The sequence below is a fragment of the Trichechus manatus genome, unplaced genomic scaffold (assembly GCF_000243295.1).
Source record: "Trichechus manatus latirostris isolate Lorelei unplaced genomic scaffold, TriManLat1.0 scaffold00004, whole genome shotgun sequence".
NCBI lineage: Eukaryota > Metazoa > Chordata > Mammalia > Sirenia > Trichechidae > Trichechus > Trichechus manatus.
The window spans coordinates 22055166-22081197 of record NW_004443940.1 but is presented as its reverse complement, the minus strand read 5'-3'; the positions used below and the strand labels follow the sequence as shown (position 1 = coordinate 22081197).

At 40.2% G+C, this 26032-nt stretch overlaps 1 protein-coding gene across 3 annotated transcripts; it reads right to left on the bottom strand.

The window, feature by feature from the left end:
• Positions 1-339: 339 nt before the first annotated feature.
• Positions 340-26032, bottom strand: CFAP97D2 (CFAP97 domain containing 2). Of its 3 annotated transcripts, none has more exons than XM_023733583.1 (3): positions 25582-26032; positions 12511-12703; positions 340-1096 (listed from the first exon to the last, which is right to left on the bottom strand). In XM_023733583.1, the coding sequence occupies exons 1-3, from the start codon at positions 25641-25643 to the stop codon at positions 935-937; spliced, it is 417 nt and encodes a 138-aa protein (XP_023589351.1). In that variant the 5' UTR covers positions 25644-26032; the 3' UTR covers positions 340-934. The 3 variants fall into 3 exon arrangements, with proteins under 3 accessions (XP_023589351.1, XP_023589358.1, XP_023589356.1); XM_023733590.1 differs by having other exon boundaries at positions 12511-12694; XM_023733588.1 differs by having other exon boundaries at positions 340-1093; positions 25582-26022.

The window sequence follows — 26032 nt, the reverse complement described above, 5'->3', positions numbered from 1 at the left end:
AGGGCCCATGAGGAAGGGTAAAGGACCTGGGACTACTGTATGTGGAGAAGAAGAACCCAAGGAGAGACTTACTCTTGATCTTCAAGTATATTTTAAAGGGTGTTTGCATAAAGGAATGAAATTAGCTCATTTTTTTAATAAAGAATTCAATGTAAATCTACAATATGAGTTAAATATAGCAAAGAATAATTAAATATTGTAATATATAACCAAGAGGTCCACCCTGTCAGCTCCTGAAGGCAGGGACCATGTCTGTCTTCCTCATCTTTGAATCCCTGGGCTTACCGTAGGGCTGAGGGCATACGCAGAATTTTGTTGAGTAAATGAATGACGGTGTGCGTGAGTCTTTTAAATCTTTTTATTAATTTATTTATTTTGAGGCATTAACGATAGGATAGATGCTTATCGTTGTGGAATAGTTTAAACATGATCATAATTGGGAGTGACAGAAAATAAACGGAGTCCCAAGGACTGTTTCAACCACATGTCTTAATTTCTCTAGCCCCAATCCACTGGGCCCTTTTAGTATCTTAGGTTATATGTTCTGGAGGCAGATTGTAGTTCCATCATGTTGAAGAACTTTAATCTAATATGTTCAGATATACGTTAAACTACCAATCACAGAGTTTTTCAGGTAAATTACACAAATCCAGCTAGGAATGACAAGCAAATCCCAACCACACAAAATACAGTAACGGAAAAAGTATTCATAGCTAGAGAGAGAGAAAAAAAAACTAACTACAAAACCTCTTAACTCTCAATATTACTCTGCATAATTTGTTTTCAGTTATCAGGCTAAGAAGCACAAAAATAGTTTTGCTGCATCATCTGCAAATACATTGTTTAAACATACACGATTTTTTTAGAGTGCTGCCTCATGCACATCTAACAGCTGTCCCCAGTGTGATAACATTCCTAAAGGTCAGCTGACCCTTCAGCAGGCAACAATGGCCCTGTCAGTTCCTCCATCACCTCTTTCCTCAGCCTTGTTGTCTTCTTTTGCCAACTTGTGTTCTGAATCCTCATCCTTTTTCCATGTCACTTTTTTGGGTCCAGTCTTTGATTTGCCCTTGCTGAATTTCTGTATCAGCTCCTGCTGGATCAAAAATATGTATTTGAAACCCACACTTTCCTTAGGCAAGGACTGTAAAATATCAATTTACTAGAATGCCTGGGAAAATGGAGTATTTCAGTTCATTGACAGTTTGGCGTTATTTAGAATTAATTACACAATCTTTTTTTAATTGCAGTATATTTCTATGCCATAAAATTCCCCTCTTTTAAAAGTATATATTTCAGTGTTTTTTGGTATATTCAACCAGCACCACACTCTTATTTATAACATCTCCATCACTTTTTAAAGAAACTCCACCCCCGTTAGCTATTAGTCCAAATCCTCCCTTCTCTCAGCTCCTGGCAGCCACTAATCTATTTGCTGTCTCTATGGATTTTCCCATTCTGGATATTTTATATAAACAGAATAGTACAATATGTGGCCATTTGTGTCTGACTTCTTTCACTTAGCATAATGTTTGCTAGGTCTACCCATGTTGTAGCATGTATGAGTACTTCATGCCTTTTTATGGCCGAATAACATTCCATTGTATGGAACTATCACATTTTGTTTATCCATCAGTTGGTAGACATTTGGATAGTTTCCAGTTTTTAGCTATTATGAACAATGCTGCTATGAACATTCACATATACATTTTTGTGTGGACATATATTTTCAATTCTCTTGGCTATATACCTGGCAATAGAATTGTTGGGTTACATGGTAACTTCATATTTAACTTTTTTGAGAAACTGTTTTCCAGAGTGGTTATACCATTTTACATTCCCACCAGCTGTGTGTGAGGCTTTCAGTTTCTCCATATCCTCATCAACATTTGTTATTGTCCTTTTATGTATCTGTTGACCATTTGTATGTCTTCTTTGAGAAATATCTCTTGAAATAATCAGATTATCTTTCATTATTCCAAATATATTGTTAAAAATCTTTCCAAAATGCATCAATGTACTTTTACTCTGAATCAGTAAACTAAAACTTATTGGCTTGCTGGTGAGGGGCCTTCAGGACACCATCCAAACACCAGAGTTTTTATACTATATGGCAGCTATGTAAAGTGAAGATGGAAAGAAACTACTGTTTTATTGTTTGCCAAGTAAGTGCCAAACAATTTTCTGTCATTTTTCTAAATGTTACTCATTTAATCCTGACGTGAACTCTGGGAGGTGGTTAATATCCTGTCTTTACAAATGAGAAAAAGGAGGTCCTCAGTGGCTCAGGGATTTAACCAAGATGATCAAATGAGCATGAGGTGGAGCTTGGAGTCAGACTCAAGTAGCATTGACACTACAGTCTACAGTGTTTTCATCATTCCATCCTGCCTTTTATATAAAACCCATTGCCGTTGAGTTGACTCTGACTTATGGTGACTCCACGTGCTTCAGAATAGAACAGTGCTCTGTAGAGTTTTAAATGGCTGTAGTGTTACAGAAATAGATCACCAGGCCTTTCTTCTGTGGTACCGCTGGGTGGAGTCAAACCATCAACCTTTAGGTTAGCAGCCAAGCACAGTAACCATTTGCACCACTCAGGGACCTTAATTCACTGAAGGCTATTTATTTAAGAATTTAATTGTTACTTTTCAAGATTATTTGTGTTTGTTTTATTTTTATTTACTTCTCACATGTTTACTATATGGAGTTGGGGTGCTAAATTAGAGTAATGCATGCTGCTGTTGTTAGGTGCTGTCAAGTTGGTTCCGACTCATAGCAACCCTAGGTACAACAGAACAAAACACTGCCCGGTCGTGTGCCATCCTCACAATCATTGCTATGTTTGAGCCCATAATTGCAGCCACTGTGTCAATCCATCTTGTTAAGGGTCTCCCTCTTTTTTGCTGACTCTCTACTTTACCAAGCATAATGTCCTTCTCCAAGGACAGGTCCCTCCTGATAACATGTTCAAAGTATGTAAGATGAAGTCTCACCATCCTCACTCTGGCTATACTTCTTCCAAGACAGATTTATTCATTCTTTTGGCAATCAATACTACATTCAATATTCTTTGCCAACACCGCAATTCAAAGGCGTCAGTTCTTCTTCGTTCTTCCTTATTCATTGTCCAGCTTTCACATGCACATTTGAAAATACTATGTTTTGAGTCAGGTGCATCTTATCCTCAAAGTGACTTCTTTTCTTTTTAACCTTTAAAGACGTCTTTGGCAGCAGATTTGCCCAATGCAATACGTTGTTGATTTCTTGACTGCTGTTTCATGGGTGTTGATTGTGGATCCAAGTAAAATGAAATCCTCGACAATTTCACTATTGTCTGTTTAATGTGCTGTTGCTTAGTGATCCACTTGCGAGGATTTTTGTTTTATATTGAAGGGTAATCCATACTAAGGCTGTGGTCTTTGATCTTCATCAGTAAGTGTTTCAAGTTCTCTTCACTTTCAGCAAGCAAGTTTGTGTCATCTGCATATAGCAGATTGTTAATGAGTCTTCCTCCAATTCTGATGCCACACTCTTCTTCATATAGTCCAGCTTCTCAGATTATTTGCTCAGCATACAGACTGAATAAGTATGGGGAGGGGATGCAACCCTGACGCACACCTTTCCTGCTTTTAAAGCATGCAGTATCCCCTTGTTCAGTTCGAAAAACTGTCTCTTGGTCTAAGAACAGTTTCTGCATGAGCACAATCAAGTGTTGTGGAATTCCCATTCTTTTCAATGTTATCCATAATTTGTTATGATCCACACAGTTGAATGCCTTTGCGTAGTCAATAAAACACAGGGAAACATCTTTCTGGCGATCCTTTGCTTTTAGCCAAGATCCGTCTGACATCAGCAATGATATCCCTCATTCCACGTCCTCTTCTGAATCTGGCTTGAATTTCTGGCAGTTCCCTGTCAATGTACTGCTGCAGATGTTTTTGAATCATCTTCCACAAAATTTTACTTGAGCGTGGTATTAATGATACTGTTCAATAATTTCCACATTCTGTTGGATCATCTTTCTTTGGAGTGGGCACTTATATGGATCTCTTTCAGTTGGTTGGCCAGGTAGCTGTCTTCCAAACTTCTTGGCATAGTGAGTGAGCACTTTCTGTGTTGCATCCATTTGTTGAAACATCTCAATTGGTATTCTGTCAGTTCCCACAGCCTCGTTTTTTGCCAATGCTTTCAGTGCAGCTTGGACTTCTTCCTTCAGTACCATCAGTTCTTAATCATATGCTACCTCCTGAAATGGCTGAATATCAAACAGTTCTTTTTGGTACAGTGACTCTGTGTATTCCTTCCATATTCTTTTGATGCTTTCTGTATCATTCAATTTTTTGTCCATAGAATCCTTCTATATTGTAACTCAAGGCTTGGATTTTTTCTTCACTTCTTTCAGCTTGAGAAATGCTGAGCATGTTGTTCCCTTTTGGTTTTCTAACTCCAGGTCTTTGCATATTTCATTATAATACTTTACTTTGTCTTCTTGAGGTGCCCTTTGAAATCTTCTGTTCTGCTCTTTTACTTCATCATTTATTCCTTTGACTTTAGCTACTCTACATTCAAGGGCAAGTTTCAGAGTCTCTCTGACATCGATTTTGGTCTTTTTTTTTTCTTTCCAGTCTCTTTAATGACCTTTTGCTTTCTTCACGTGTGATGTTCTTGATGTCATCCCACAACTCACCTGGTCTTTGGTCATTAACGTTCAATGTGTCAAATCTATTCTGAGATGGTCTCTAAATTCAGGTGGGATATACTCAAGGTTGTATTTTGGCTTTCATGGACTTGTTCTGATTTTCTTCAACTTCAGCTTCAACTTGTATATGAGCAATTGATGGTCTGTTCCTCAGTTGGCCCCTGGCCTTGTTCTGACTGATGGTATTGAGCTTCTCCATTGTCTCTTTCCACAAATGTAATCAATTTGACTCCTGTGTATTCCATCTGGCAAGGTCCACGTGTATAGTCACCTTTTATGTTGTTGAAGAAACGTTTTCCCAAGGAATAGGTCATTGGTTTTGCAAAATTCTATCATGTGATCTCCGGCATTGTTTCTATCACCAAGGCCATGTTTTCCAACTACCGATCTTCCTTTGTTTCCAACTTTCACTTTCCAATCACCAGTAATTATCAATGCATCTCGATTGCATATTTGATCAATTTTAGACTGAAGAAGTTGGTAAAAATCTTCAATTTCTTCATATTTGGCATTAGTGGTTGGTGCATATATTTGAATAACAGTCGTATTAACTGGTCTTCCTTGTAAGTATATGGATATTATCCTATCACTGGCAACGTTATACTTCAGAATAGATCTTGAAATGTTCTTTTTGACAGTGAATGTGATGCCATTCCTCTTCAATTAGCTGTTTTCGACCATATGATTGTCTGATCCAAAATGGCCAATACCAGTCCATTTCAGCTCATTAATGCCTAGGATATCTATCTTTACGTGTTCCATTTAATTTTTGACACCTTCCAATTTCTTAGATTCATACTTAGTACATTCCAGGTTCCGATTATTAATGGATGTTTGCAGGTGTTTCTTCTCACTTTAAGTGGTGTCACAAAAGCAAATGAAGGTCCCAAAAGCTTTACTCCATTCAATTCATTAAGGTCAACTCTACTTTAATGAGGCATCTCTTCCCTGGTCGTATTCTGAGTGCCTTCCAACCTGAGGGACTCATCTTCTGAGCAACACTCAAGCCACCACAGTACAACTAACAGACAAGTGGTGGAGAATAATGCATACTTTTAGTTAACTGAGGGCCACCATAAGTTCCCATATGGTTCATTGGTTTTATTGGATTATCTTATAGAAATCTTATCCCTTGGTAAAAATAGTTACTGAATTAATCTCCTAATTTCTCACTTAGGAGTTAGGGATAAATGAAAGATGATGTGAAAAGAGTAAGGAGGATGAAAAATTTCATTATCCTTTAAAATATTTGCGATACTTGCAAATTCATATTTAAACTGGAAAAAAATTGATGCCTCCAGGAGAGGTGGCAGTGTAGCCACTCGGTAAACTAAGACATGTGCAGCACTCTCAAAAGATAAACTTCACAGGAATGGGTGAAGGAATAGTTTTGTTTTCCGTATTAAACTCAGCCATGCCAGATCTCCACCACCCAACTCTCAGTTTGTCGTACTGTGATGGCTTGAGTGTTGCTATGATGCTGGAAGCTATGCCAACTCGTACTTCAAACACTAGCAGGGTTACCCATGGTGGACAGATTTCAGTGGAGCTTCCAGACTAAGATAGATTAGGAAGAAAGTCCTGGTGGCTTACTTCTGAAAATTAGCCAATGAAAACCCTGTGGATAAGAACTGAATATTGTTTGACTGGACTCAAACATGCCACTGATCATGAAGATGGTATAGGACCGGGCAACATTTTGTTTTGTTGCGCGTGGAGTCGCCATGAGTTGGAGATGACTCAATGGCAACCAACAATAACAACAACATGCAGAATCTAGAAGAAAAGAATAAGGTTTTCACGACCAAATTAATGGAGAAGCAATTTTTCTAGAACCGTAAACTGTGTCATATCCTGTCTGTGCAGAATCAGCAAAAGCCCAAGACTCAGTGGAGTAGAACATCCAAGGAGGATGGCGTCTCATCTTCCACTCTGGACAGTGGGCCAAAGGACCGGCTACCAGACATACACAAGGTGTTTCTTAGGACTGTTTTCCAGTTTTCTGATCCTATAAATCTGAGTTTTTTCCTTTCCTATACTTGCAATTTTCCAATAGTTTGTTTCGGTTCTTCTTTCTAAAAGGAAGAAATCTAGCTTAAAAAGTGTCATACTAACTCCATGACTTTGACACCGGCTGAGTACTGTATGTTTCCAAGTCTGGGAGGCTGGGAGAGGAAGGTGAGGATGAACCTAAGTAGAGAGGCTCAGAGAGAAAGTCATTCCCAGTCCTGCTATTTCATAGCAGAGCCTGTCAGGCCCAATGGAAGGGAAGGGGACTTATGAGTGAGATAGTCTATAATTCCAAGACTCCCAGCCCCACAGAAGTTTCTGCCTTTATTCCAGTCACTATCTTCCTCCCTCACAATTACTCACAGAAGTCAAAGGGCTTAGGAATGTAAAAAAACACAGCAACAAGTAGGCAGCTCATATCAAAACTGTTTTTTGATTTGGGACACCCAGATTACAATTCCAACTTGAAGTCAAGAAACAATGGATTGGTAGTTGTGTCCTGATGCTTTCCATCTCTGTCTTTATCGTAAAGAAGAAAAGTGTAGAGGAGCTGTATAGCCTCACCAGGCAGGCCCAGAACTGGACAGGTAAGGGATGGCTGCCCAGGAAGCCAGCTCTTGCTGTCTTCCTTGAGATTCTGATTTTTGCCAGCGTTGTTAGTACTTCTTTCCCAAGGCACCATTTCATTCAGGGCCTTCTCGCGGGGCATATACGGGAATATGTACACAGGGGTACATAGTGGAAATGTATTTAAACAAAGTCACATAAAGGGCACTTCTCTGTGCTGCTTTGCTACAGGAAACCCTATCTCCAGGCACTTCCATTTTCCCTTTCTTTGTTTTACTTTATCTTAGCATCTGTCTTCACTCATGGGCTCTGTTTCCTGTTATGTAAAGAGGGAATAGCAATAGATTCAAAGTAAGTAAATAAAGGATGGACTTGAAGCGTAGGATCCAAGCATTTTCTTGACATTTGCTAAAGAAAACAACAACTATATAAAAGGGGGGAAAAGGAAACAAAAGCAGAAGTGAGAACAAACACAATATTTATGTCAATAAATATAAATGGATAAAACTAAGGGAAAAAACTTCTCAGACTAGGTTAAAAAGTAAAACTACAGGAGTGTGCATATAAGAGACACACCTAAAACAAAACAATACAGAAATATTAAAAATAAGATGATGGCCAAAAATGTCTCAGACAGATACAGGCCACAAGAGTGCTTCAGACGTAGCAATAGGAATAAAAACTTCAAGATTCCAATAGAAAAAAGGTACCTGACATAAACTATTCATATAAGGAAATAAATGGCCAATAAAAATAGGAAAAAATTATTCAACTTCACTAGTTATCAAAGAAGTGCAAAATCAGACAAGATACCACTTTTTTTGTCAGCCAGACTAGCAAAGTGGTGATATCCCTCCACACATTAACTTGGAATGCTGGTAATGAGTGTGAAGTGGGCCTTTTATGTACCTGGTGCAATGGTTAAGAGCTGGGCTGCTAACCAAAAGGTCGGCAGTTCAAATCCACGAGCTGCTCCTTGGAAACCCTACAGGGCAGTTCTACTCTGTCCTATAGTGTCACTCTGAGTCAGAACTGACTCGATGGCACATAACAACCACAAACCAAAACCAAAGAGGCCTGGTGGTGCAACAGATAAGTGCTCAGCTGCTAATCAAAAGGTTGGTGATTTGAACCCACCCAGCGGCTCCAAGGGAGGCAAGACCTGGCAATCTCTTCCCTTAGAGATTACAAGCTAGAAAACCCTATGGGGAAGTTCTACTCTGTCACATGGCGTTGTTAATGGACTCCAACTCATGGCCTTCGAGTAGAACTGTGCTCTGTAGGGTTTTCAACGGCTGAATTTTTGGAAGTAGATTGCCAGTCGCCTCTTGAAGTTCCAGCTTTGCATTAACTATTTGCACCACCTGGGGACTCCTGTTGTTATCGTTAGGTGCCGTGGAGTTGGTTCCAACCCATAGCGACCCAGTGTGCAACAGAACAAAACACCGCCCAGTCCTGCACCATCCTCACAATTGTTGCTGTGCTTCAGCCCACCGTTGCAGCCACTGTGTGGACTCCTAAGGAAGTGTAAATAGCTATAAATTTTTGGAAAGCAATTTTTATGAAGTATGAAGAATATTAGACGTTTTTGATATTGCAAGCTGATTTTTTAAACTTGTAATAAATTCGTAAAAAATGAACTTTGATCTCTAATTTATGCAACTTACAAAAATTTCATATATGTTAAATTCCATTTTTATTAAAGATATAAAGGTGATCAAGAAGACCATAAAAGTATTAGGAGAAAATGTAGGAGAATACTTTTATGATCTTAGCTTGGTGGAACCCTTTCTAAGTATGGCATAAAAACCAGATGCCTTAAAGGAAAATATTCACAGATACGACTACCTAAAAATAAACTTATGTGAAATGGCAAGCGATAATGTAGAAGAAAATATTTATGACATCTATAACAGAAAAAAGTAAATCTTCATAACATACGAACAGTTCCTACATATTAATAATTAAAAGAAACATCCAGTACAAAATTGGTCAAAAGATATGGACAAGCCAATTCATAAGAATAAAATACATAAATAAACATATAAAAATACTTATCTTTGTTAGTAATCAGAGAAATACAAATAAAAACAATGAAATATAATTTTTTTTTTTTTTTTGCCTTTCAACTGATCAAAATTTAAAAGTCTATATACTACTCAGTGTTGGTCAGAATATGAGGAAATCGACCCTTTCATACCAACCACTTCAGGTAGAAATAAAAATTGCTAGACCATTTTTGGAGAACAATTTGGTAGTAGTATCTATCAAAAATTTAGGAGCCCTTGTGGTGCAGTGGTTAAGAGCTCAGCTGTTAACCAAAAGGTTGGCAGTTCAAATCCACCAGCCACTCCTTGGAAACCCTACAGGGCAGTTCTCCTCTGTCCTATAGGGTCACTATGAGTCAGAATCGACTCGACGGCAATGGGAAAATCTATTAAAAGTTTACGTGCACACACTTTTCAATGTAACAATTTTACTGCTGGGAATAGAAATTTCAGAAATAATTGTATATGGAAAGGCATATGTACTAGGATGATCACTACTGTTTCATTTGAAATAGTGAAAAACTGAAAATAACCTAAATGTCAATAATTAGGGGACTGATGAAATAAAGTAGGACACATCTGTGTAAAAAATACTCTGCAAATGTTAAAAAGCAATGGGGAAGATCTTCATGTACCAACGTGAAACAATTTCCAAGATTTATTATTGAATGAAATGAGCAATTTGCAGAAAAGTATATAGAGTATAATTGTATTTTTGTTTAAACAAACAAATATGTATTTGGCTATATATGGAGCCCTGGTGGTGCAGTGGTTAAAGCGCTCAGCTGCTAACCAAAATGTCACTAGTTCAAACCCACCAGCCACTGGCAGTCTGCTTCCATAAAGATTACAGCCTTGAAAACCCTATGGGAAAATTCTACCCTGTCCTATAGGGTCATTATGAGTCAGCATTGACTTGACAGCAACGGGTTAAGGGTATGGTTATATAGATCAATGTCTACATATCTATATATAGATATACAAAATGGATAAAATCAAAGTTCACACACAAGTTGTTAACAGTGATTACTTCTAGGAAGTTGAATCAGAGAGAAGACTCTTGTCTTCTATTTACACATTTTGTATTGTTTGATATATTATTTTTTACAGTAAACAAATGTTTTAGTTTAGTTTTTTGTCATTAAAAAGAATAATTTTAAATGAAATATTGAAGTTTTCAGTGTAAAATGCATAACAGGCCAGATTATCTGAATGCCTTGGTAATTAGTAATGCTTAGTCGTTATGCATCTTTGCAAAAGCTAGTTGTTCTCTCTATGCCTCAATATTCTGCAAAAAAAAAAATGTCCAGGCAAGCAGGCAGAGAGGCTGGGGCTTCAAAACGTCCCTACCAGACATGTTAAAAAAGGTGTTGGCCAAACTCCCTGAGGGACTGAATTGCTGGGCTGGGGGCTGTGGGGACCGTGGTCTTGGGGAATATCTAGCTCAGTTGGCATAACATAGTTCATAAAGAAATTGTTCTACATGCAACTTTGGTGAGTAGCGTCTAGGGTCTTAAAAGCTTGTGAGCAGCCATCTAAGATACTCCACTGGTCTCACTCCATAGAGAGCAAGGGAGAAGGAAGAAAACTAAGGACACGGGAAGGATTGGTCCAAAGGACTAATGGATTACAACTACCACAGCCTCCACTGGACTGAATCCAGTACAACTGAATGGTGCCCGGCTGCCACTGCCGACTGCTCTGACAGGGATCACAGTGGAGGGTCCCAGACAGAGATGGAGAAAAATATAGAACAAAATTCTAACTCACAAAAAAAGACCAGATTTACTGGCCTGACAGAGACTGGAGAAATCCCGAGAGTATGGCCCCCAGATACCCTTTTATCTCAGTAATGAAGTCACTCCCGAGGTTCACCCTTCAGCCAAAGATTGGACAGGCCCATAAAACAAAATGCGACTAAAGGGGCACACCAGACCAGGGGCAAGGATGAGAAGGCAGAAGGGGACAGGAAAGCTGGTAATAGGAAACCCAAGGTCAAGAAGGGAGAGTGTTGACAAGTTGTGGGGTTGGTAACCAATGTCACAAAACAATATGTGTACTAACTGTTTAATGAGAAGCTAGTTTGGTCTGTAAACCTTCATCTAAAGTACAATTTCAAAAAAAAAAAAAAATGTGTTGGCAGGAAGTAACACCAACTCAAAAGTCTATGGGGCCAGGGAGCCGCAACCTACAAGAGTAAGGGCACCTTGGGGAAGATGAACTGTGGTGGGGGCCTGTGGGACTTGGAACAGCAGATCCCAGCTCCCACTGCATGGTGCCAGATAGGAAAGCGGCCCAGTTTTGCCAGATCTGCCAAGTGTTTCAAAAGAAACCAGAAATCTCAATTTTTATGTACATATCTCATTTTTGGCAACAAATTAAAAAAACCTTTTTTTAGCCTTCTTTGGCCAACTCTGTGCAAATTAAATAAAACATTTCTACATTCCTGAATGTGGACGGTGGCTATTCTATTTGTAACTGCTGATGTATGCTCTAGAAGAGTCTGAAAATTATGCTTTGAGGTTGATCTTTCACTTACGCTTTGACATCCTGTTTTTCTCCCCTCTAGGATGGACTGCATTTCAAGAGAAAATAAGCTGCAGAAATGTCTCCCCATATAATGGCTATATATACAGGTAAGATGAGTGAAGATTTTTCCAACTCTTTAATTGTATTCTTTGGAACATTTGCAAGCAGGGTAATTAATGACAAAATGATAATTTCTTCTTCCTTCATTCAGAATTACGGTTTTGCCAGCAATGAGGACAGCACGAAGAGGGAGAGTTTAGAGTTTAGACTGTCTGGCAAACTCTTTCAAATCATTAATTTTCTTTGGCTGTCTGATGCAGTGTGTGACAGCTAATTTGGGATCGTGACTTGATTTTCTAACGAGGTTTTAGTAATTCTGCTAAGTTATTATTTTTCATCAAATCTTTCCCCCACAACTCATAATTAATCAGTTGAGCGCATTTTTATCTTCTCATAAATTTGCGAGGGAATTCATCAGTGGATCATTGTTCTGTGTATGCTATTACTGGGATATGCCCATTTGGCATATACTTGCTGATAATAGAACAAAATGCCTTAACAGAGCCAAGAATCATCAGATCCATATGTCTGATGAAATAAAATGGGAATTTCAAATACACTTGAATTTAAGATGAAAAAGAAATCCACAATTACCTTTCCACTTGGTGTATTATACCATCTTCGTGGGTATTTCCTAATGGCATCCCTGTACTTTTCAATCCTTTCCCAGTCTTCATGCCATCTTTGAGCTTGATACCAGGGTTCCGACTTCGTGATCCGTTCCAGAATGGTTTTGTTCTCTTTTCGCACTCTGCAAAGCTCCTGTTCTCTTTTTCTCCTGTTTAGACTCCGAAAAATAACACAAATGTTTCTTGAAATACTGAGATAGTTAAAGAATGTGTGACAGAAGTTTATCACTCTGCATTCAAGAGAGTGAGACTCTGTGTCCACAAGGGAGGCTGACCGACCTCCTGGGCAGGAAGGACCCGCCAGGGAGGTCAGGATTTGCTCATTGTTTATCCATTTAGCAAACATTTAATAAATCCATCCTTTTTCAGGGACTAGGATTGGAGGTGATGGGCTTCAGAGTAGGGTAAGCAAGTCCCAGTACTCAAGGACCTATATAACTCAGTTGAGAAAGCTGGTCTGTAGAGGGATAAAAACAACCTTGTGTTATAAATGCTCTGGGGACACAAAGCGGGGGTGCTCAGGACTTCCTGAGAGCCGTGAGGAGAGGTGGCAATTAGGAGAAGAAGTGATGCTGAAAGTGAGTCTAGAAAGAATAGTATGCGTTCACTGGGCAAACAAGGAGAGAAAGGGTATCCCAGGTAGCATGGCAGCCTAAAGCAGCAGGGCACATTTGGGAAAATGCAAGTATGCTGGCATGGCTGAAGTATGGAAGGGTGACAGAGGCTGAAATTTGGAGGGACCTGGGTGCAGCTTAAGTAGTTTTGACATTGTTTTGAAGGCAATGGGAAGTCATCGAACGGCTTTAAACAGGGAGGGATACATCCAAACTTTATCACTTTAGAAAGATCACTCTGGAGACAGGGTGGAGAATGCATTGGAGAAAATGAGACTGGAAGGGGAACCGATGAGAGCCTACTGCAGTGGTCCAGAGGAGAGATGAAGATGACCTGAGTCAGGCAGCAACAGCAGATGAGAAGAGAACTGTTAGAGAGGAGGGCTCGGTCACAGCTGGCACCGATTAAGATGTAGTCATGGAGAAGCACAAGGAGTGAAGAATGAATTACAGCCATTAGGATTAAGCGACTGGGTGACTATGGGGAGATTAGATAAAACAGGGACCAACAGTGGAACAGGTCTGGTGGACCTCTGCTTGGAACAACACCATCAAGAACATTTACTGAGCACTTCCCATGTACTAGGCACTATTCTAAATACTTTATACATACTATGTCTCATTGATGATAATAGACTACCATCCATTGATTTATGTACCAGTGGTTAAGTGCTCGGCTGCTAACCAAAAGGTCAGCGGTTCGAATCCACCAGCCACTTTGTGGGAGAAAGGTGTGGCAATCTTCTCCCATAAAGACTACAGCCTTGGAAACCCTATGGGCAGTTCTACTCTGTCCTATGGGGTCGCTATGAGTTGGAATCAACTCGACAGCAATGAGTTTGTTTTTTTTTTAAGAAAGAAAAATTGCGGCCAATAAAACCATGTAATGCCATCCATTGTAAGATATGTTCCCATTTCAGAGCTGCTAAAAATGTGTGTGTGTTGGGTTGGGGCGGGAGGAGTGTGTCTTAGAACTGATGAAATAAGATTAACTTATATAATCCTTATAATAATAACCTTAGAGGTAGGCACCCTTAATAGGCTCATTTTACAAAAACAGAAAAAGAACAAAGCCACAGCTGTAACTGGTGGTTGAGCTGGAACTTGAACCACGTGGTCTAATTGGATTTGGGATCATGGTGGAACATTTCAGTGGAGCTATATGCCTCGTGCTCAGGAATGACAATGGGACTGAAGACATGGGTCCATAACATCTAAGTGGTGGCTAAAGTGAAGGGCATGGGTGACATTGCCCAGAGGGAATGTGCACACCAGGAAGCGGCCAGGGGCAGAGCTTCAGGGAGCACTAGCATTCAAAGGAGTTTAGGTAGACTGGAGGGCAAAAGAGACCAAGACGAAAATGATTAGGGAGGTAGAAAGCTTAAGAGCAAGTGGGGAAAGAGTTACAAACTTGAGGGGAGTGAACACTGACAGTAAATGACACCGAAAGATCAAGTATTTGGTTGGTTCATATAAAAATGACATTTTTATAGGTCAGAAGCAATAGAAAATTCATTCAGCACAAAATGAATAGGACTGAAAAGAGACCATGCAAAAATCAGCACACAAAGATGTGCATTTCAGCATCGTTTATAATAGTGAAAATTCAGAATTAATCTACAGGCCCAGTAACATGGAATTGGTTAAATAAACGATGGTGCAGTCATATAAGAACATGTGATGAACTTATTAAGAGATGTTCTAGAAGACGTTCTAATGACTTGAAAAATTCTTATCATTGAATGTCAAGCGAAAAAAGTCAAGATACAAGATGATATATGAGGTATAATTTTAATTACATTTCATGGATTTCTACATGTACAAAGATATAACAATAAGAAAATGTAAACAAACATACCAATATAAAGCTTTTATCTCCGGGTGATGGAATTGCAGTTTATTTTAATTTCTTCTTTATACTCTCTAATACAAGTATTATTTTTGTAATCAGGAAAATCATGAAATTTATTTTTAAAAAATTTAAAGGAAAAAATGCAATGGATTTAGCAAAAAGGAAGTCATTGTTGACCTTATTTAATTGTTTAGTCATTCAACAAATGTTTACTGACATGGTCTTGGGGGACATCTAGCTCAACTGGCATAACATAGTTTACAAAAAAAAATGTGCTACATCCGACTGTGGTGAGTAGCATCTGAGGTCTTAAAAGCGGCCATCTAAGATACATCTACTGATTCCATCTCAGCAGGACCAAAGAAGAATGAAGAAAACCAAAGACATAAGGGAAAGATTAGTCCAAAGGACTAATGGACCACAACCTCTACCAGACTGAGCCCAGAACAACTAGATGGTGCCCAGCTACCACCACCGACTGCTGTGACGAGGATCACAATAGAGGGTCCCGGACAGAGCAGGAGAAAAATGTAGAACAAAATTCAAATTCACCAAAAAAAGAGCAGGCTTGCTGGTCTGACAAAAACTGGAGAAACTCTGAGAGTATGGTCCCCAGACACCCTTTTAACTCAGTCCGAAGTCACTCCCGAGATTCACCCTTCAGCCAAAGATTAGACAAGTCTAAAGGGCAGACAGTAACACACGTGAGGAAAGTGCGTCCTAGTTCAGTCATGTACACGAGATTAAACGGGCACCGCAGCCCAAAAGCAAAGATGAGAAGGCAGGTAGGGACAGGAAAATTGCTGAGAACCTGGGGGTGGAGAAGGGGAGAGTGTTGACACATCACGGGGCTGACAACCAATGTTGCAAAACAATTTGTGTGTTAATTGGTTAATGAGAAACTAATTTGCTATGTAAAGTTTCACCTAAAGCACAATAAAAAAAATTTACTGAGCACCAACTGTGTGCCAGCCACTGTACTGGGCATTGGATACAATGATGAACAAAATAGATAAGATCCTTATGGTCATGAGGCTTGTAGTTCAGTGGGAAGACAGATAGTGAACAAGTAAACCCACAAATACATGATTACAAATGACAAATTGTGATAAATGCTGTAAAGGAAAAGATCAGGATGGAGTGAAGACCTTCCTCAGAACATGACATTTAAGCTGAGACTGAAGGTTGAATAAGAATAGCTAGGCCTAGAGTGGAGTTCCTGGCTGGTGCAAACAGTTAACATACTCTGTTGCTAACCAAAAGGTTGGTAGTTTGAATCCACCCATAAGCAACTTGGAAGAAAGGTCTGGCAATCTACTTCCAAAATATAAGCCATTGAAAATCCTACAGAGCACAGTTTTACTGTGACACAGATGGGGTCACCATGAGTTGGAGTCAACTGGACAGCAACTAGTGTTTTTTATGCCTAGAATAAGGGATAAACATTCTAGACTCTTAGCCATGTACTAGGAAGAGCCCCTGAGACACAAAGGCAGTGAAAAAGCGTTGTGGTTGAGACTCTTTAACAGATGATTTTGCTCAGATAGTCCAAGGCAGAACTGTCCCCTTTATTGTTTGCTCTTTTGTGAGATCGCTTACTCTGATCATTGTGTAAATTGGGTGTCATCCAACTAAGCTTTTTTCTTCTTTCTTTTTCTACTTTTAAAGTATGACTTAGTTATACATATAGATGATCTATAGTTACTTGAGGCTTAAGAGGATCAAGTGAAAATGTGGTTGAGTGCAGATAACAGGGAGTGGAGTGAACCTATGAAGGCTGAGTCTGTGCTTGTATTTACAAGTGTGTTCCTCCAAGCTGTGTCCTGTGACGGCAACGTAAAGCAAATATTTCTGGATTATCTATTATTTGTGGATAATCCTTACCTTATTTCTCCTGTTTACATGCAAAGCAAATGTCTCTGGATTATCTATTATTTGTGGATAATTCTTACCTTTTTTCTTCTGTTTACAGGAGTAACTTACAGCTGACTTCATTTTTCTTCCTTCCTCCCTGAATTTTCATTTAGCCAAATTCTGCCTCTAGGGTTTTTAAAAGCTCTTCTATATAAGTAAACCGTTCAAGTACTACTTAAATTGCTGGAGGGATGAGGCAGTCTTTGGGAGTATAACCCGTTTATTCACTTTGAATACAGCAGGCATAACTTGCTCCTTGGGAAGCAGTTCTTCTCTAGGCCTCTGTATAGAAAACCAAACACACTACCAAGGCCATGGATGGAAAGAGTTTCCCAAATAGTCCCTTACAACTCCCTGTCAGCCTACGGTTCTAAATCATGAAGTCATAGGTTGTAAGACCTGGTATGGACCTTAGAGATTGCCTGGTCCAAAAGTCCATGAATAGAATTCGGAATCCCATGAGCTTGAATACAAAAGAAATTTCATCATTATTTTCACCAATCTTTAACTAAAATATAGCATTGCCTTCAATTATTAAGTAGAGGCAATATACCACAATATTCCATGACTTTATTACCAATAGAAGTCTCAGATATTATAGTTGTTGCATATCTTTTGAAATATTGTTTATGCTTATCACTTTGAAATTATAGTGGTTATTGGACCTGCTGCAAGATCTTTTTATTGAATACGTTAATGAAGAAGTACATGTATTATTTTATCATAATTTAAAAAATATTTTCATGTTTCAATATAGTTGGTGTCCTTTGAAATCATATGGATTTTATTTTATTCACTTAAAAACCTGGCTTCTAGAAGAGGTCCATAGATTTCATCATTCTGCCAAAGCAGTTCTTGGCGTTAAAGGGCATAAGAACTCTGGATAGAAAACAGTCATATTTGAAATATGAATAAGCTATTGGCAATAATAATAATAATAATAGCTAACTTTTATTGCATTCTGAGCACTGTCTAAGCATTTTACATATATTAATGCATTTCATGCTCATAACGATCTATAGGAAAGGCATTAGAGTCCCCATTTTATACATGAGAAAACAGAGATACCTTGACCTTACCCAAGGTCACACAGCTAGAAGTAGAGATGCCCAGGTCTAAGGCTGGGAGAGGCTGAGTAACATGTCCTAGTTCTTACAGAGAGTCCTGACTCACAGGCCTCTATATCAACTTCCATACCACGTCAAAACCTCTGAAAGCTTCAAGGAGGTAATTTTTTATCACATATTTTCCCATTTTCTGGATTCAGCTTCCTCTTCGTGTCTGGCTAGCCTCCTTCTCTGGGCATCTGTGACATCTTATGTACCTGAGTTATAGTGCCAAAATGGAATTTAAAATGATCTCATAGCTTTTGGAGCCCTGGTGGCATAGTGGTTAAGTGCTTGACTGCTAACCAAAAGGTCAGTGGTTCAAACCCACCAGCTACTCTGTGGGAGAAAGATGTGGGAGTCTGATTCTGTAAAGATTTACAGTCTTGGAAACACTATGAGGCAGTTCTGCTCTGTCCTATAAGGTTCCTATGATCGAAATTGACTTGATGGCAATGGTTTTGGCTTTGGACATAGCTTCTAGAGGGAAAAAATGACAGTACAGTCAGTCCCTGTATCACAAACGAGTTCCGTTCTTAAGTCTGTCTTTAGTTTGAATTTGTACATAAGCCAGAGTAGTCAGGTAAGGTTTATATCTAGCATTAGCTAGTCAAATGTTTGTCTTAGTATATAGTATATAGTGTATCTTTCTATGCATGAAAAACATTAAAGAAACACTTCTAGATACACTAAAACACATTTAACATAATAATACAGTAATAATAATCATGTTCTGATACGTGTCGCAAAGTAGAGCCTGTTTGTTATTACAAACTATTGGATGTACCTCTAATTTTTAGTATAATAGGCTATATGGGGGCAGGTTTGTAACTATGGGTTGTACATAAGTCGAATGTTCGTAACCTGGGGACAGCCTGTGGTGAAAAAATCCATTTGGCTATATGAGAACATGAGGATTTACAAGCATGCTCCGTTCGAACTCACCAGCCGCTCTGTGGGATGAAGATGTGACAGTCTATCTCCTCAAAGATCTACAGCCTTGGAAACCCTATGGGGCAGTTCTACTCTGTTCTACAGGGTCACCGTGAGTTGGAATTGACTGGATGGCAACGGGCTTGGGCTTTTTTTTTTTTTTTTTTTTTGGTATAAGGAACAGGAGCAACAACTAAAATTCTAAAATTCAGGTACCATGTGTCTATTGCAATCAGTGTTATCAAAATGGAATCTCCAATGAAACCAGCTCCATCGTTTCCAGGAGCAGCCAGGCGACAGTAAACCAAAACTCTTTGCCTTCAAGTCAATTCCAACTCATAGCAACCCTATAGGACAGAGTAGAACTGCCCCACAGGGTTTCCAAGGCTGTAACCTTCAGGGGAGCAGATTGCCACTTCTTTCTCCCACAGAGTGGCTGGTGAGTTTGAACCACCCACCTATCAGCTAGCAGTCGAACACTTTAACCAGTGCCCCACCAGGACTCCTCCCAGGCAGTAACATCAGTCCCGTAATCCAAGGTAACAAGCATTAGGAACGGAGTGCAATCTCTCAGGAAGGACTTCTATGTGTCAAGCACAGTGGAACCAAGCGGCTTACACGCATGATCTTGTTTAACCTCACATCTCCAGGAGCTAGCTACAGCTAGCCTTAACAGATGGCTCAACTGTGGCAGAAAGTTCAGGTTGTACCTTACCCAAAGGAGTGTACTAAGCCATGGAAACCACCGCCATGTTGTGGCTGACATGGGGCAGTCTGCTCTCAGTTCGTGCCCTTTTATTTTTCTTTTTTGCCCATAGCGTTTCCACTGGGTTTAGGCAGGTTCCTTTTATTTGGTACTTTAAGGCCTGTCCTTTTAACACTATAAACTCCTTGCTGGTCCCATACACATGCAACTTGAGCCTGACTTGCTTCAGATGCACTTGATAAGCATCTGGCTAACAAGACAGGCCACAATCTGACGGCCCTGGCCTGTTGCCATTTGCAGCAGGTTTGGTGAATGAGCTGTGACTGTTAGAAGGTTCCAGAAACAAGGAGATTATCTCTGTGATCCATGCTCGAGACTCTCTGTATATGGTACTGGCTTTTTAAGCTGGGGCAGAGGCATTAGTCTTGGACCTTTTTTGGAGGAGGGTATACACGAATGCTCCTTGCAGCTTTATTTGAATAGCTAAACCCTAGAAACAATCCAAATGCCCGTCAACAGGTGAATGGAATACTACTCTGCCACGAAGAGGAATGATCTAGTGATACACACCACAGCAATGTCATTACACTGAGTGAAAAGCAGAAAAAATGTAAATATTGGATGAATCCATTCATATAAAACTCCAGAAAGTGCAAACTAATCCATAGTGACAGAAAGCAGATTAGTGATCCCTAGAGCTGGGAAGGGGTAGGGGTACAGGGGGTGGTGGGAGAGAGGGATTATAGACGGGCGTAAGAAAATGTTTGGGGGTGATGGATATTTTTACTATCTTGTTTGTGGTGGAGATTTCATAGGTATAATGTATGTCAAATATCAAATTGTATACTTTAAATGTATAATTCATGGTATGCCAATTGTATCTCAGTAAAGCCTTCAAAAACAAAATTAAATATGAAAATTAAGTGTATATATGTATGCAGCTGTATACATACATACAGTTGTCAGTCATACAGTTTCTCTCATAGTGTTGACTTCTGCTATTGACAAGCCAGCTAGCTAGCTAGATCTATACTATTAGAGCCAGCTGCCTTGCAGTGTTTTGGAAAGGGCCAAGTTTTCCCTGAAAAAGAGCTGCTTTCCTTCAACATAGAGCGTTAACTTGCCAAACGTCCTTTATTAAAGAATGGAGTCAACCGAGAAATGAAATAGCAAGTTATCAGGCTCCAGATGAATGCATTATTATTTATTTTATTTTATTTTGGTGAATACATATATAATAAAATACTTGCCATTGCAACCATTTCAATTCAGTGACATTAATCATATCCACCATGTTGTACAACCATCATCACTATCCATTTCCAAAATTTTTTTATCACACTTAACAAAAGTTCTGTACCCCTTAAGCAATACCCCTACTCCCATTTCCCTCTCCCCCCTGGTCCTGGTAACCACTAGTAAACTTTGGTCTCTATGCATTTTCCTATTCTGGATATTTTATGTAAGTGGGATCATACCATATTTGCCCTTTTGTGCCTGACTTATTTCACTCAGTATAATGTTTTCAAGGTTCATCCATATTGTAGTATGTATCAGAACTTTGTTTCTCTTTATGGCTAAATGGTATCCCATTGTAGGTACATATCACATTTTATTTATCCATTCATCCGTTGATGGACACTTGGGTTGTTTTCACCTTTCTCTACTGTGATTAATGCTACAATGAACATTGGTGTACAAGTATCTGTTTGAGTCCTTGCTTTCAATTCTCTTGGAGATATACCTAGGAGTAGAGTTGCTGGGTCATATGGTAATTCTGTGTTAACTTTTTGAGGAACCACCACACTGTTTTCCACAGTAGCTACATCATTTCATCGTCCCACCAGCTCAAATGTCTCCACATCCTCGCCGACATTTGTTATTTCCCATGAAAACTGATGCATTGTTGACAAAAATTGTTTTTAATTGCATTCTTGCAGTGTCTCCATTAGACGAGTCACATGGAGACATGCCACTTCTACCATCACTTTGTTATGGGTCATTAGCTGAGGGATGCTGGGTGTTACCTCACTCCAAAACTCCAGTGCTGTCAATCTTGTCATGAGGCTCAATTCATTTGAATTTTGGACATTCGTAGCTACCACACTTTGTTCACAATATGTTTTCCAGAGCTGGGCGAAGATTTAAGTGCCTGGAAGAGGGAACACATGTACAGCATGGAAGTCGCTGATTGCTTTAAAAACCCAGTGAGAATGACAGTGAGATGTTCTGCAGCATGGGAGGCTGCGTCCGGAACTATGGGCAGGCAGAGAGGAGGCATTTGGACACGCAGCACTATGAGTGAGGGAATTCCGAAGCACCCAGAACGATGGATGAATGTGGGAGACATGCTCACTGGATTCTTCAGGTGCTTGCTGCACGGCAGAAGGAGATGATGGAGCCCAGGAGGAAGCAAAGCACAGCTTCATTATCTCTGTGGCTGCCCTGTCAGGCTTCTATGACTACAAGCTCAGTCAGCCCAACTTTGAGGTGTCCACCAAATGTATCTTCATGCAGAGACTTGAAACTTGTCTTCATGTGGCTCTACAATACCAAATGGTATTTTGTAACTTTACGTAGTACCTGCAGACATTCCAGCTCACTCTTTAGAAAGGCCAGGCTGTCATTTTAACCGTCTTCTATCCTAGCCTCTGATTTTTAATCTTGGTCTACTAGAAGGAGAAGTTTCTAAAGATTTACAATACCTAGGGAACACACATCTGGGGACACACATCTGGGGACATACATTTGTGGTATATGTTAATTTCCAGTTCAGACAGGATCACGGGCTCTTCGCCATAACTTCTAAGCGTCGAAACACATTTTCACCATTGTACACGAAGGGCCCTCCACTGAGCCCAGGCCCACCAGTGACTCATCTCTCACTTAGGTCCTCACGTCCTCCATTCCTGGATTTGTTTTCATCCATTCAGTCACAAGCCAACCAGACAGAGCCTATGTGTTCTGAAATGTCCATTTGTTCCTCCTAGCTTACAGTTAGTGAATAATCAATACTAAATAACAGCAATTTTCTTTTTTACAAAGCTTTGAAATTTTCATCTGAAACATTAAAATGTTAGAATGGGGATCTTCAGTTCATTCATTAATTCAATAAACACTTATTAATGGCCTATTAGGTCCCTGGCTCAAGGTGTGAACAAGTAGACAGTCTTTTCCTCAGGGAGCTAATGGACTACGCTGGATTTGGCTTTGTCTAAATCAAAAGTGTCACTCATATGTTCTTTTCTAATCCCTAAGGATTGAGTCAATTTTCACATTAACAGATGCCTTGATTTCAATGACATTTCTTGGGTAACCATTTAAAAGGTTTTGACAATCCTCCACATATTGGATGAAATGGTTTTACTTCCAAGAAAAGCAGAGATTAACTTCTAGAAATAGTATGGAATTGTGGAAGGATCACGTTTATTGCTGAACAGTCTGTCTTAGAAACGGGGCAGAAGTAATTTCACTTCTTAGAGCCTTAGTTTGCTTGTCTTTGAAATGGGAATCGTAACACTTATCTTTTGGGGTTATTGTAAGGTTTTATGGTTTTTGTTTTTATTTTTGTTTTCAAGGTGAGCAAAGTACCTGGCCTTCATGGTTGCTAAGTAAGTGTCAACTTTAAATCAACCCCAACTCATGGCGATCCCATGTGTGTCAGAGTACAACTGTGCTCCATAGGGTTTTCAATGGCTGATTTTTGGAAGTAGACTGCGAGGCCTTTCTTCCCAAGCACCTCTCGTTGGACTTGAACTTCCAACTTTTCGGTTAGCAGCTGAGTGCATTACCATTTGCACCCAGGGACTCCTGTATGGGACTAGCTGTGGGCAAAGTTTCAAAGGCTGGCCTTTGGCCTCCTCTTGTGTCCCTTTTCAAATTTACTGGTGTCTGGCTCCTTCCAGCCCCCGTTATCTGATCCCAGGCCTTCCTTCGGCCTTCCTACTGGCCCACTGGCCCACTGGCTGGCACCTCCCTAGGTCAGGCTTGTCTTTCCATTCATCCAAAACAATCCTTCCTGCTTCCTCTTCTCCTTCCTCCCCTCCCTCATTTTCTCTGTGTGACAGAAGGCTTTCAAGAGGAAAGTCTTTTGGGAGTTCACATGCAGGTATGAACAGTTGCGCCTTGCAGAATTCCAGGCAGCAGCAGAGAGAATCTCCCCTTGCAGGAGGGCCCCTCTAGTCCCCTGCCTGGAATTGAGTTGCCTGGGAATTACAGCTTTCCGGCAAGCAGCACCGTCCAGCAGTTTTCTACCCAGGTTAAGACATCCCATGTTAAAGCAGAATGTGATTCTAGATCTACCATCAATGATCCCAGGAAAATCTGAAGGTTTGACCCAGAGCTTCAGGTTTTCGTATGACAGAGGCTGGAAAGTGGGTGATAACAGGAAGCCCCGGGCCTCATTCCAGACACCCTAGCCCACTGTCTCCCCCCAAAACGTAAAAATAAAAAACACCTCCAGAGTGAAGCCCAGTGAAACTCACATGTAACCAAGGGTCAAATATTTTAATTTATTATGGAATCTGAACATTTTTCTCAGATTTTTGGAGACAGGTATAGGCTAAAGATGTAAAAACGATAAGCACTTCTGAAGAAAAAAAACTTCATTATGATTGTCAGACATAGTCACCATCCAAATTTCGCATTTAAAGGGAGATTGGCAATGATCTAACTAGTGGGCATATTCTAGTGATGGCAAGGAGATAGAGAAGTTCCTTACCTTGGAAAAGAGGCGCTTTTGGGATTAATAACTGTCTCTATGAATTTAAAAGGTGATTTTAAAGACTATGAAGACCCAGCGATTCTCCATCAACACAGAGGCAGAAATAAAAGAAATCGACTTCACTTTCCACTGGGCATATTTAGGTAAGAATTACTGGGGTTATTAAAAAGCTGCACTAGCCTATAGCTTAGGGGACACTGAGCTTCTGTTAAGGGTGATGGAAAAATTTGGAGACAGATAGCGGTGACGTTTGCACAACACAATGAACGTAATTTATGTCATTGATCGTGCAAGAAATGTTGAAATGGCAAATGTTTATATATATTCACCACGATTTTTTTAAAAAAGCAGCATTAGCTTCTCAGGCTGTAGAATGGCTGTTTCTTGACATCTGTCACTATTTCACATATGATCTTTGGGATCTTTTTCAGACAGACATTGGGCCAAAATTGTCTGCTTGCAGAAAAACAAAAACCTTTTGCTAGTTGTGGAAGCTGTGAAACCTTTGAGAGCACAGGCCCTGGAACATGACTGCTTGGGTTCAAAGCTGCACTCTGCCACCTCCCAGCTGTAATTTTGGTCAAGTTACATCACCTCTCTGTGCCTCAGTCTGCCCATCTTTAAAATGAGAATCTCAATAGCACCTACCTTAACAAGTTATAAACCGAAAAAACCAAACCCATTGCCATCGAGACAATTCCGACTCATAGTGACCCTATGGGACAGGGTAGAACTGCCCCATGGGGTTTCCAAGGAGCGTCTGGTGGATTCGAACTGCTGACCTTTTGGTTAGCAGCCGAGCTCTTAACCACTGCACCACCAGGGTTTCCCAACAAGTTATAGTGAGGATTAAATGAATTCAATGATTTTAAAGGCCTAGAATAATGTCTGGCACACAGTGAGCACGCAATAAATGTTAGCTATTATTATGTGCCCCTTTTTTGGTTGGAGGTAAGGGAAACAGCCCAGAGGTCTCAGGTAAAACTGCGATTTGTAGAGGAAAGGGACATTCCTCTCCCTATGTGGCTGTCTTGAGACAGGACTGAGACGTGTCTCTTCTCAACTCTAGTTCATAGACAGCTGTTCTGCTCCAGATCCTGTAACCACCTCCCCTGGGGTGCAGCCATCTGTGGGCTTCATCTGGTTTGGGGATGATGGTGGTGGGGTGGCAGCATGCTCGATCGTTACCTTCTGCGCTGGTCGTCGTTTCTGTTGTCAGTCTGGCCCTTGGTCCGCATGATGTAGGACATCTTCTCCAGGAGCAGGCGGTTGTCCCTGTCGATGACAGACAGCCGCTCCTCCTCCAGCTGTGGACAGACACGGAGACTTTCAGGAGCGCCTGCCGCTTCCTGCACTGTTACTCTGCAGCACACTTAAGAAAGTTCCTCAGTCCTACATCTTCTATGACATGAGCATGGTGCGGGTTTTCACATCGCCTCATTTAAATATTAGCGAGGGCAGCCTGGCAGTCTTCAATGATGACTGTGACATGGGCAGACTCAGGCTCCTTTGTCTGTGAATCGGAGTACATTAGGGTGAAGCCCAATTCCACACACTGGGAGTGGAAGTAACAATGAGGATGATAAGACAGCTTGTAAAATTAGGCCAGCCTTGAACACTCTGACGTGCGACAGTGACA